The sequence below is a fragment of the Trichechus manatus genome, unplaced genomic scaffold, assembly GCF_000243295.1.
Source record: "Trichechus manatus latirostris isolate Lorelei unplaced genomic scaffold, TriManLat1.0 scaffold00128, whole genome shotgun sequence".
In the NCBI taxonomy this organism is placed as follows: Eukaryota; Metazoa; Chordata; class Mammalia; order Sirenia; family Trichechidae; genus Trichechus; species Trichechus manatus.
The window spans coordinates 7,264,805-7,277,352 of record NW_004444064.1 but is presented as its reverse complement, the minus strand read 5'-3'; the positions used below and the strand labels follow the sequence as shown (position 1 = coordinate 7,277,352).

Below are 12,548 nucleotides of genomic sequence, written 5' to 3'. Positions count from 1 at the left end.
AATCCTTCTCTGGCCTGTCGAGGCATAAAAACACAGTCCCTACCCTGTGCATGGACCAGGCCACCTGCTCCTCACAAGGTGGGAACAAGATGCTTTTCGGCCGCCTTCTTGGTTCTTGTACCAACCCATCCTGAAGACCTTGGCCCTTTGGGGAGTCATCTTGTCCAACTGGTCATGAGCTGTACAGAAAATGGCCTTCAGGGGTCACTTGAGGAGGGAGTGGGCAGGACTGTCTGCCTGTCCCTCAGAGTAAGTTCTGTGTCCCCACTTCACCCCCAGGTGGCAACCTTTGTGGGGCCCGTGACCGCCATCCCCGTCCTCCTCTTCTCGGGATTCTTCGTCAGCTTTGACACCATCCCCACGTATCTGCAGTGGATGTCCTACATCTCCTACGTCAGGTAGTGTGGAAGGGCCAGTGGGGACTTTTGTAACTCGGGGACTTCATGGAGACAAAGGGAAGGGCCTGGGGCTAACGTGAAGTTGTTCACAAAAGCTACTTCTTGGCCATCAGCTAAATGCTGGTCACGAATCCGAAGGGATCGATGACTTTTATTTTTTTCCTTGCTGTGTGTGCCCCCACCCTCACCAACACACACACAAAACAAGGGTAAAATAAACACTAGCAATTTATACCCTGAAGAAGCCATGGTATACTCTCATATTCTGGATATTTGGAAGATCTGCCTTAGCAAGGGAGTGTTCTCATCTTTTGGGAACTTCACCCCTTTGAGTAACTTCCACGTTCCTCTCTGAAATGAACAATGCTTATAATAAGGTTCCGGGTATTTATAAACTGTAATACAAAGTCCAGGGGAAAATAAAATAAGTCATGTTTTAAACTTCCTAGTATCTCTAAACAAGAATAGTCTACCTAGGAATATACCCTAGAGAAATAAGAACCGTCACACAAATAGACATATGCACACCCATGTTCATTGCAGCATTATTCACAATAGCAAAAAGATGGAAACAACCTAAGTGCCCATCAAGAGATGAATGGATAAACCAATTGTGGTACACACACAGAATGGACTACTACACAGTGATAAAGAACAATGATGAATCTGCAAAACATCTCACAACATGGATGGATCTGGAGGGCATTATGCTGAGTGAAATAAGTCAATCACAAAAGGACAAATACTGTATCAGACCACTATTCTAAAGACTCAAAAAAAAGGTTTACACACAGAAAAAAAAATTATTTGATGGTTACGTGGGAGGGGAGGCATGGGGAGGGGAAATCACTAACTAGATAGGAGACAAGTGTTAACTCTGGTGAAGGGAAAGACAACACACAATATAGGGGAGGTCAGCACAACTTGACCAAGGCAAAGTCATAGAAGCTTCATAGACACATCCAAACGCCTTGAGGGACCCAGTTACTGGGGCTGAGGGCTGGGGACCATGGTCTTGGGGGACATCTAGGTCAATTGGTACAACATAGTTCATAAAGAAAATGTTCTACATCCTACTTTGGTGAGTAGCATCTGGGGTCTTAAAAGCTTTCGCGAGGCCATCTAAAATACGTCGGTTGGTCCCATCACGTTCAGAGCAAAGGAGAATGAAGAAAACCAAAGACACAAGGCAAATATCAGTCCAAAGGACTAATGGACCACATGAACCACACTCCTCACAGCCTGAGCCCAGAAGAACTAGATGATGCCTGGCTACCACCTCTGACCGCTCTGACAGGGATCACAACAGAGGGTTCCAGACAGAGTGAGAGGAAAACAGAGAACAAAAATTCAAATTCCCAAAAAAATACCAGACTTACTGGACTGACAGATACTAGAGGAATCCCCGATACTATGACCCCCAGACACTCTGCTAACTCAGAACTGAAGCCATTCCCAAAGTCTGCCTTTCAGCCAATGATTAGACAGGCCTATAAAACAAACAATAACACACGTGAGGAACATACTTCTTAGTTCAATCAAGTACACGAGACCAAATGGGCAACACCTGCCCAAAAGACAAGACAAGAAGGCAGAAAAGGACAGGAAACCTGGATGAATGGACACGGAGAACCCAGGGTGGAAAGGGAGAGGGGGAGAGTGCTGACAGTGCGGGGATTGCAAGCAATGTCACAAAACAATTTGTGTATACATTTTTGAATGAGAACCTTATTTGCGCTGTAAAGTTTCACCTAAAACACAATAAAATTAAAAAAAACCAAACAGTATTCTAGCACCTCAGGCATTTAGGTTATCAGGTTCCAACCTCTTTGCCCAGTGGTTCTTTGGCATGTTGGCCCTTCAGTCGCCAATGCCCACCTTTAGAGCTTTTCTCCCCCAGCTGTAGCGGTTGCATGTAACACAAAAGATCCAAAGTTGGGAACAAGCTCTTCTTTTCTAGAATGTCAGTTCAAATCCAGGTATATTGTTCAGAAAAACAAAGTCAAAACAAAGCCCTTGTATAGAGTTTCAGCCATCTGTATGCTCTCCAATACTAAGAAATCAGAAACCAGTGGCTTTCTTCTCAAAATTAGGGATTTTTGTTCTAACAATGTAGGGCTAGAACAGAATGATATAGGGTACCAAAATGTCTTATTTAAATGCTCCAAAGTCCTTGGAAAGGTATCTGAGCCTTTGTGATATCTAACTGTTAAAAATCACATAACATCGGAAGAAATCAATGTATGTTTCTGTTCATTTCACCACTGAATGAATACCTACTCTTAGGTCAGTTTGAGTTTTTGTTGTGCTGGTGGCGGTTGGAGGCTCTGGAGGAAACAACGTTGGAAAAAACAGAGTCAAGCTTAGGAAGTTGTTGAAAGGTTAGAATGTATTTTGGTGAGGAAAGCTCTTTGGGGAGGGAGGGAAGCCAGGAAGAATCACAGGACTATTTTCCTTCAGCAAATGGTGAACGGAATCAGGGAGCATAGGCGAGTCAGCATGGCGGGCTAGTCAGAGTGCTGCTTCATTCTCTCACTTTCTGTCATAGGTACGGGTTTGAAGGTGTCATTCTCTCCATCTATGGCCTCGATCGGGAAGACCTGCACTGCGACATTGACGAGACGTGCCACTTTCAGAAATCAGAGGCCATCCTGAGAGAACTGGATGTGGAAAATGCCAAGCTGTACCTGGACTTCATTGTTCTTGGGATTTTCTTCATCTCCCTGCGCCTTATTGCCTATTTTGTCCTGAAGTACAAAATCCGGGCAGAGAGGTAAAATGCCTGGATGCCAGTTGAGAAAAATTAGACATGGCGGCCAAGGGCACTTCTAGAACTGTGGCGGCAGGCCTGTGCCCGGTTACACAGAGACTAAACCACGCTTGGTTTGTGGGTGTCTAGTGCTCCACTTCTCCACCCCGTGCGGTTGGACCTTCTCTCCATTATCCTTTCTAGCTTTAACTAGGAAGAAGATAGGAAAGGTTTTTTTTTTTTTTGTTTTTTACACGCAGAATTTAAAATGCCACAATTGGGGCAGAATTTAAAACTGCAGCACAGCTTGTGACAAGAGGTCTCCTTGGTAAAATCCATCCTTATGACCAGATAACTTTAGTCCTGGATGGGGGATTGCAAGCAACTTCTTGGTTGCTCACTGGGCAGCCACATGGACGTCCTGGGGGAGAAAGCTGAAACATGGAGTGATTCCATTTTATGACTGTTGTTTTTCATGGTTTTGTCTTTCTAAGGTTTGTCTCTTTTCCAGTGAGAAGCCGCTTTCCAAGCCAAAAGTCTATAAATCTCATGCCTTTTAAGAAATTGTATCTTTTTAGTACTTGTTGAAGAAAACTCTTCAGGATAAATGACATACTTTGTTTCGAGATACAGAGGTTTAACTCAGTCAAGGAGCTGGTCTGGTTGACGGAAAGAACTTGGGAAAGATTTCCCATGCAAGCTCCCCATTGAGTGAAGACTTTGAAATTGTGGGCGCTAAACAGTGCAGAATGTTAAAAAAAAAAAAAAAAAAAAGAAAAGTTGTAGATTGAAATTGGCCAACTCTTTCAAAATCTTTTATTTTTCATGTTTCTTATTTAGGCAAAATATATATATGTATTTTTTCTTTCTAACTTTCTGAGCACCTTAATTTTGCCTAAAAAAATTTCTAGAAGATCAACCTTGTTGATTTTTTAAAAACATTCTCGCTCTCCTCACATATCACATCAACTACCTCCAGTGAACCTAAGAAAGCTGGGCTTTGGGCAATTTCAGGTGTAAACATTGTGGGTTGGATCTGCAGGCAGTCGGTGAAAGATGAGCTAGCTCTACAACAGGAAGATGCTGATTCACTTTAATGAGAATCTGAGACCTTTGCAAGAACTCGGGGAAGACAGTGTGGCAGATGTGTTTGGAGCTTGAACAAACAGTGCATTTACAACTGTGGGTAATTTCATCTCCTAGGTTTGGGGTTTGCATCTCGGCTACAAAATCTAAGAGGGATGATGTACAAGTTATCCCTTTTATAGACATTTAGCTTCTCAAATGTTGGGCTCCTGTCGACTTGGCATGTTCTCAGACTGGAAACCCCTTAATGCCAGTGAGATTGTCACTAACTAAAATCCTTCTAGGGCAGGACCAATGAGCATCATTTAAATGACCTTTGAATTCATAACAGGGCTGCCCATGTGTCATCAGCTGCTCCAAAGGCAGTTTAACTGCAAGGGTGGAAGGTGATGCTGGCCAAAGAAAGCCATCTTTAGGAAAATGCAATTGTTTTTCCCTCTAGAATGTCCTTATCCTGGAATCAGGGTCTCCTCATGAAAGATTGTATTTTTGTGGACAAATCAGTTAACCTCTCTGAGCCTCAGTTTCCTCGTCTCTGAATAGTTGCACTAGATCATCTTCAAGGCCATTTCATCTCTAAAAGGCTCTGAGATTCCTCAGTTGTGTTCTGAAGCTCTTATTTTCCTACTTTGAGAGAATGAAAAGGATGAAAAAATTCTACTTACACACTGATTTGATCTGCAAATGCTTAGAGAGTCCTTTTTAATCCCTAGATCTTTTTGAGTGAGCGCAATTGAGATATACTAAAATTTAATTTTAAGTTTGTTTGCTGTGTAGAAATAGGACGTTGCCTTCCAAATTGTTGTTTAACCAGGGTCAAACTTAGTCATTATAGAAAAAAGTCTTCATGTAATTTCAAGATAGATTTGCCTGGAAGACATCACATAGCGGGGAACCTAAAGAGGAAGTAAACCAAAATCTAACCTGTTGCCGTCGAATCATTTCCGACTCATAGCGATCCTATAGAACAGAGTAGGACTGCCCCATATGGTTTCCAAGAAAAGGCTGGTGGATTCAAACTGAGGAATATAGAATTGGAAAGAGGGAAAAGCCCATGATCACTCCCAGAATTATCTTGGATGAGGTCAATGTTTAAAGAGCCCGTTCCCTCCAGATGAGCCTTCCCAATCATAGATGCGTGTAGTGTGTCCGTGACCCTAATAAGGACGTGCATGCCAGAAACTGCCATGTATGGTCAACCATCTCTGTCCCAAAGGCAACATATCACTTGCTGAAACCACAGTGTTGTGAGATTCCTGTAGGGTGGAGGTTTGGTTTCCAAAAGCACTGAAGTCATCTGAAGGCATTATTCCCCTAGGCACTCATGCTCCCCATATTTCAATTATCCTCTGTTAAAAGATTCTATCCATTCCTTAGTAGATGAGGAACCAGTTGGGGTCCTCTCAGGGGGTAGATCTTGGGGGATGCAAGGGCTGTTAGGCTGCTAGAAGGGAAATGTATGTGCAAAGCAACACAGGGTTATTTTTAAGGATGTTCCTTAGAGTACAGTGAGTCTTCTGAAGGTCCCCACCACAGGGTACTTTGGCTTATCACTCCACTGTAGACTTGAGGAAGATCTAAAGCTGTGTTAGGTGAGGGCGTGTCAACCCTGGGAGGCTGCCTGTGTCCCTCTCCAAGCATGAAGTGCCCTTATCGGAGCATGCTCATTGTAAACCCTCGCCAGTCTTTGTTTAAATGAACTATCTCCTCGCTCTTTCATATGAATTTCCAGATATGTTCCCTCTGTGTTCTGTTTTACAGTAGATTCATAAAACACCTTATTCCAATGGCCTAACATCCAAGCAACTTATTGAATTTTTTTTTTAAATAGTTGTGGTTAAGAGATACTTGATGACATGTTCTCTTTCATATGTTGGAGTTTAAACCCAGACTGACTTCCCAAATACAATTCACGTAAGTTCTGGATGTAATGATCCAAATATTCCTTTCATCTCTCGTTGAGTTTCTTCATTTAGAAGGAAGGATTAAACCTTGGATAAAAGATGTACAGCCTCCTCAGTTGTTAGTAGCAATAAAAAAAAGTCCAAAGAATATAACTTTTAAGTGGGACTTTTTGGGAGGTGAGGGGAGCACCGTTGGATTCTAACACTACTTCAGGAAAGCTTCAGGTCTTCGCAGGGAACATTGCTAACCAATCCCATACCTATAACCTTTCACATGTATCCACAGGAAAGTACTCTGTGCCTCCCTTCCTTCTATTCTTGCTGAATAGCAACTAGGGAATTAAATTCTTCAAAATTTCCTACATGGGTCAAGTGGGAAACTCCTCAGAAGAAGGAGAAAGAAGTAATACAAGAAAACATTTTATGTAGTAGATACTGGGATCTGATGAAATGGCCTTTGGAGAAAGGTCTTCAGACCAGGAAATGGGATGTAAAGCTGTTAGGTAAAAACTCAGAGACCCACAGAAAGGTCATTTCCCAAACCTGAGAAAGGCATAGCCAGGAGATCAGGGCTGTGTCCATGGAGCAAAATTCACCATGGGCTATTTCAATGAGAACATAAAACAATGAGCTTCGATTTGTTGAGTATCCTTTCTTGTTGAGTGTCCAGGGACTGTGCTGAATCTCTTAGGAATCTCTTATCCATTTACTCACTCCACGAAAGTTTACTGATCCGTCCCATGTGCATAGGACTGTCCCAGACACTGGGGGTTCAATGGGGAGGAAATTCACGGACTTGCCCTCACCTGCGCCCTCTAGTGCAGGCTGGAAGGTAACCAGACAACCACTTCGCTTGACAGCAACCACATGCTGAGTGCTGGGAGCTGCACTGGGGGTGGGGGTCAGAGAAAACTTCTCTGAGGTGGCCTTTGATCTGCCTTAGGTCAGTGGCCAACCCTTCAAGGTAGATAAAGCCCCTGTATTTTTCAGATGTGGAATACTGAGGCTGGGAGAGGCTCAGTAATGTACCGAGACTCCCAGAGTTAGGAGAGGGTAGAGTCGGAATTTGAGCCCAGGTCTGACCCCAAAGTCCCTATTTGCTTTACTGCACTGTCTCCTGTTCATAATGCACAAATGTACCCGAAATGACTTTGTAAGATAGAATGTTGTTTAGATGTTGTTAGTTTGGTTGTTTGTTCTGGACTTGCTGTCACCAAGCAGATGGCTGAGATGGGAGGGAGGCTCTCGCTTCTCACCCGGGCAACTGCCACGCATCCAAGAGTATCGCGAGCTGGTTTGGGGGGACTGGTCTCACTCCTTGTCTCAGCGAAGCGATACCTTCCTCGGCCCTTGCCTTGGTCTCAGCTTCCTACAGCAACACACCTGAGAACTAGCTCAGTGTAAGGAGGGACTGGTATGCATGCGCGCGCGTGTGTACACATACCTGTGCATGAACACACGTGTGCACACACACACACACACGCGGGCTTGCTTCTGGTGTGTGTGTTACTAGTATTATTCTGTGGTGTTTTTTCAGTCTCAGTAAAATAGGAGCCTTAAATCTTCACTCAACCGTCCTTTACCCCAAGAAGGAAAGAGAAAATTCTCTCATTGTCTGTGGTGCCGATGGTAAAATTGGAATAACACCCGTTAAGGCTTTCATCAAATGCCAGCTAAATTAGAATGTGACAAAAGGCAAGACAAAACCACCCAATGGCGGCAAGGTACAGAGTGTATGACTATAAAAGCTAGATTCTTTTAAGACATAGACTGCTAATAAAATATTTTCTACGAAACTTTTTATTCGTCTTCAGTGTTAAATGCTTCCAATGATTTGCTTGAATTTCACTAAGTAAAATGGATTTTTAGGTTGTATTTTGGGTATACCTTATATGTCTAGTAAGAGTCTTGATTACTTTGTGTAGCGGGCTAACCCCACTTGTAAATAATAACCTTTCTCTATCAGTAAGTTGTATATTTTATGTGCAACTGTTTTAAAGTTTTCTGTTTGCCCTCCATTCACCCCTTTCCTCCTGCCTCGTTAATAATGTTGGCTGTGACCTCAAAAGTTGCCGAGAAAAGGCTTGTTTCGATCATAATGGAAGTTTGAGGCCTGAGCCATGCCTTTCCTCCTTGTCTTTTCAGCCACTGCAGTGGTCACTATGGGGACCGACACTCGGGTGGTCGTCTGAGCAGACGGAGACCCTCGTTCCTTGCTCTAGGTTTCGGGAATCCGTTTCTCAGGTGCTGGCATCCACTAATGGGCAAGCCCTTCTTCCTGAGGTCCTGGCCACCAAAGTCCACTTGGGCGGGGCTGGAAGGAGCCTGGTATCAAGTGAGGCAGTCAGTTCCCCAGCTCGCTGAGCTCTGGCCGTGTGAACACGTGGACGCCGCAGGCCTCCCAATGGGCAGTCACAATGGCAGAGCTTAGCGCAGCCCCTTCCAGGCTGGGTTTCCCACCCATCTCTAGGAAAATAGAGCCAAAAGCTGGGCTGGTGCAGTCCCCAGGTTGACCACAGGTAGTCCTTGCAGCCCCCCTGGTCCCTAGAGAGATGACACAGTGCGTAATTGGAGGGTGCCCAGGTGGACAAAAAAGATGGCAGTGGTGGGGCCTGCCAACCAGCTCACTTTGCTTCCTGGGTTCAGCTGACATTACAGTCATGGTCCTTCTGGATCTCTGGCTTTCATTAAGGAACTCACGTTTAGGGAGATCCTCCTGAGAGCATCGTCCTCTGCAGAGATGGGATTTATTTGCTTCCAATGCCCACATCTGGGCTTCACATGATTTGCTTGCATTTTACTAAGTAAAATGGATTTTTAGATTGTATTTTGGATATACCTTGTATGTCTAGGACCTACTGTGGGACCCTCCCTGAGACCAGAAGCAGAGAGCCCCACACCCCCACTGCACAATCGAAAGTTCGCTCTTGCAAGCGCCATTCAGCCTGTACTTAAAACCCATGCCTCCAGGCAGGACAAAGTGTGAAGATGACACACACGAGCTCTTCTTTGTGATAACTATTCTAGATTCTTCCCCATTCCTTTCATTTTTCTTTCTTTCTTTTTTTAATCTTTGAGGGAAAAGAAGGGTTTAGCCTAAGCCCAATGCTTTATGTTATCTCTGAACAAGGGCACTGTGTCTTATGCCAAGTTGAAATCATTCCTCTAGAATATACATTTTGGGGCCTACCCTGGTGTGGCCTGAGAACAATCAAGGAAACTTGCTTTGCACACAGTTTATATAAATAATGCATGTCAGCAGAGGTCAGGGTGAGGGACTTTGATGGCTCCCTAGTCTCAAAAATAGTGCACCCGACTGTTAACCTAAAGGTTGGCAGTTCAAACCCACCCAGAGGCACCACTGAAGAAAGACTTGGCGATATACTTCTGTAAAGATTACAGTCAAGAAAAGTCTGTGGAGCTCAGTTCTACTCTGTGACACATGGGGTCGCCATGACTCGACTGCAGTGGGTTTGGTTTGGTTTGGAAAAGGAGAAAACAACCCAAATCCATGTATACTGGCCACCATGTTCCAGCCCCGGCCAGTGGTCACCAGTTGGTCACAAACATGGAAGAGTCACCAAGCTGGCTCTGGGCTCTGCTTTGTGAGGGCTTGCTGCTCCCTGGGGGTGCCGTCAGCTCATGCAGGGTTCCACCAAGGCTATTGGTGTGAACTTGTGTGTGTGCCTCTTTTCCCAGGAGAAACATCACTGGCCACCGTCCTTCCAGACCCAAGTCCAGTACATGGGCACAGGCATGTGTGTGTTTGTTTCATGGCTTTGGGCCAGTCGTTCACCCCTTAAGGGGGAAGACTACATCTTGAGATGGGTGTAATCCTGAGTCATGTAAATAAAATACAGAAAAACTCAGAATTATTACATTCATCTGAAGTTTTCTCTCATTGGAGCTGCACCATCCTGTTTGCCATGTCTGCACTGAATAAATAGAGTATCCGGCTGGTCACTTTTGGGTGCCTTTGGCTTTTACTTTGCCCATGAATTTAAAACAGAGCCCTGTTGTTGTATACAGCTGGAGATGGCATTGATTTTATGCTCACTGATGCTATGGTGACGTCTGGTTTCTGAGTACTTCTAACCCACCTGCTGCTACCTCTCTCCAGCATGCCGATCAGCGGGGTTTGGTGTGCTAGAAGGAGGCATTTCTCACCTGTGCAGGGACTCAGAGGAGCTGGGACAGAGCTGCTGAGGCTCTGTCCAAGGTAGCATCTGAGTGGTGTGATGCTGTGTGGCTTTCCGTGGGCGACCTGCTTGGAAGCCGGTTCTCAAGTCCTCAGACGAGTCCTTTACCCTTGGAGGAGACTTCATGAGGCTTCACCCTCAGGAGTATTCACCTTTGCACTTCACCTGCCCAAGTGCAGTGCACCCTTGAGGCCTTGGTCCACCCCTGAGCCCCTTCTAGAAGTATCTTCTCTTTGCACAGCGGGTGCATGGAGTTTATGAGAAAACCGTGTTTGCCAAATGGGAGTTTGCAGGGGTGGCAGCAATGACAATCATCCATTTTTGGAATCTTCTTGGGGAGAAGTCACCAAGACCATTTTCCCTCTTTGAGGGACCCTGAATTTGTCCTTGCCTGCTGGTTAAAACATGTTGGACCTTGGAAGGAAGAGCATTTCATCTGCAATACTGTTAGGAAGTCGTGGATTCCAGGGCCTTAAGGCTGGGAACCCTGAACTCATGGCTTCCTGGAGACCCCGGGATGCCCCTAATAAACAGTACTGCACCCTGCTTTTTCTGAAAGGATTTTAGTGGCCATGGAGGCAATTTTGTTTTTATACCTTTGCATTTTTTTCCAATTCTGTCATTGGGTTGGTGGTCCCTTTTCTATGACCTTTGGAACACAGGCTGCCCAAGCTTAATAATCACACCTCTCATTTTTAAGTCCTTGGCCCGTTACAGAGAGCAGCAAAACATCTTCTCATCCAAACTACTAATAAAATAGACCACGAAACCCACCTAATGGGTTTTCCATTTGTATAGTTTTAAGTTCCCTCGTGGAGGGAAGTGAATGGGGATTGTCTTGGTTTTCTTTTTTTTCTTTCATTAGAACATGCGTGTTTAAGAGTTAATCTTTGTCACTGAACCTCGGGACTTTCGTTTTCTTTTTCCTTTTTTAGATATATTGGTGCAATACCTGATCGTAGTTGAATATTTCGTGGACTGTTACTTTTTATTTGATTAGGCACTGTTGAATGTTTTTCCTGTTATTCCTTCTAAAGCAAGAGTCAATGCAAGTAAATTTTTTAATCAGCGTGCAAACGTGCATATATCTGTATATCAATATGTAATGATATAATACCTGTTTTTATAATGCTGTGTGGAGAACTCGACATTGATTTAACTATGTTACTTTAGGAAGTACAGTTGCTTGCACACTGTGAGAGATTTGCACTGTTGTAGATAAACACAACATGTATACAAGTGCACATATAGATGTATATATTTAAAAATAACATCAGCTCTTTGGAGTACTTTTTTCCTTTGCTGTTTTGCTCCCCTGGAACAACACCTGAGCAGACCCTAGGATGTGGGCATTCTAACTCTCTTGAAGACCACGGTCCTTCTTTGTATATTTCTGTAGAGTGACCTCCTTAGAAGATTTGTATGTGCATTTTTTGCAGACTTGAACTTTGTTTTCTGAAATTAGATGACATTAATGAAAATGTGACATAAATCAAATAAAGCATCGTTATTTTCAGATTTCTACTCTCTCTGTTTGCTTTCAGCAACATCCACTCTCTGACCTGCTGATGGAATTAGGCCTGGGGTCTGGCAGAGCCTCTCGGGGATTTTCTCCTTCTTACACTGCCCTCTCTCTCTTTTTTTTTTTTTAGTGAAAACATACACAACAAAACATACACCGCTTGAACAATTTCTACATGTACAATTCAATGACATTGTTTACATTCTTCAAGTTGTGCAACCTTTCTAGACAATTTTTTCCAAACTATTTCACCATCATTAACACAGACTCGCTGCCCTGCTAAGCTTCTCTTCCTTTTGAGATGTTGTTGTCACTTTGATCATAGAAGATAATTCTTCAAAAAAGTCTAATGCTTAATGCAGACATTCTTTTCTAAACTATTGTTTGGTTCAAAGATGACTTCAGGGAATAGTTTTGGTTCAAGGTTTAAAGATTTCCTCAGGGTAATAGTTTCAGGGGTCATTTGGACTCAATGGCTCCAGAAAGTCTGGATTCCATGAGAATTTGAAATTCTGTTCCTCATTTTCCCCTTTTTGATCAGGCTTCTGTAGAATCCCTGATCCAAATGTTCAGTAATGGTAGCCAGGCACCATTCCGTTCTTCTGGTCTCATGCCAAAGGTGGCAGTTGTTCTTGGAGGTAATCAGACATGTATTCCATTTCCTTCACCAATTCCTGACCCTTCTTTTTC

General features: G+C 43.9%; 1 protein-coding gene across 1 annotated transcript in view; it reads left to right on the top strand.

Annotated features, from left to right (window-relative positions):
* Positions 1-3,887, top strand: part of ABCG1 (ATP binding cassette subfamily G member 1) — an 83,793-nt gene extending 79,906 nt beyond the window's left edge. Inside the window, exons 13-14 of the mRNA XM_023739093.1 lie at positions 280-398; positions 2,947-3,887. Coding sequence (XP_023594861.1) covers positions 280-398; positions 2,947-3,175 — 348 coding nt within the window. The 3' untranslated portion in view covers positions 3,176-3,887. The remainder of the gene's footprint in view (positions 1-279; positions 399-2,946) is intronic.
* The last annotated feature ends 8,661 nt before the right edge of the window (positions 3,888-12,548 follow it).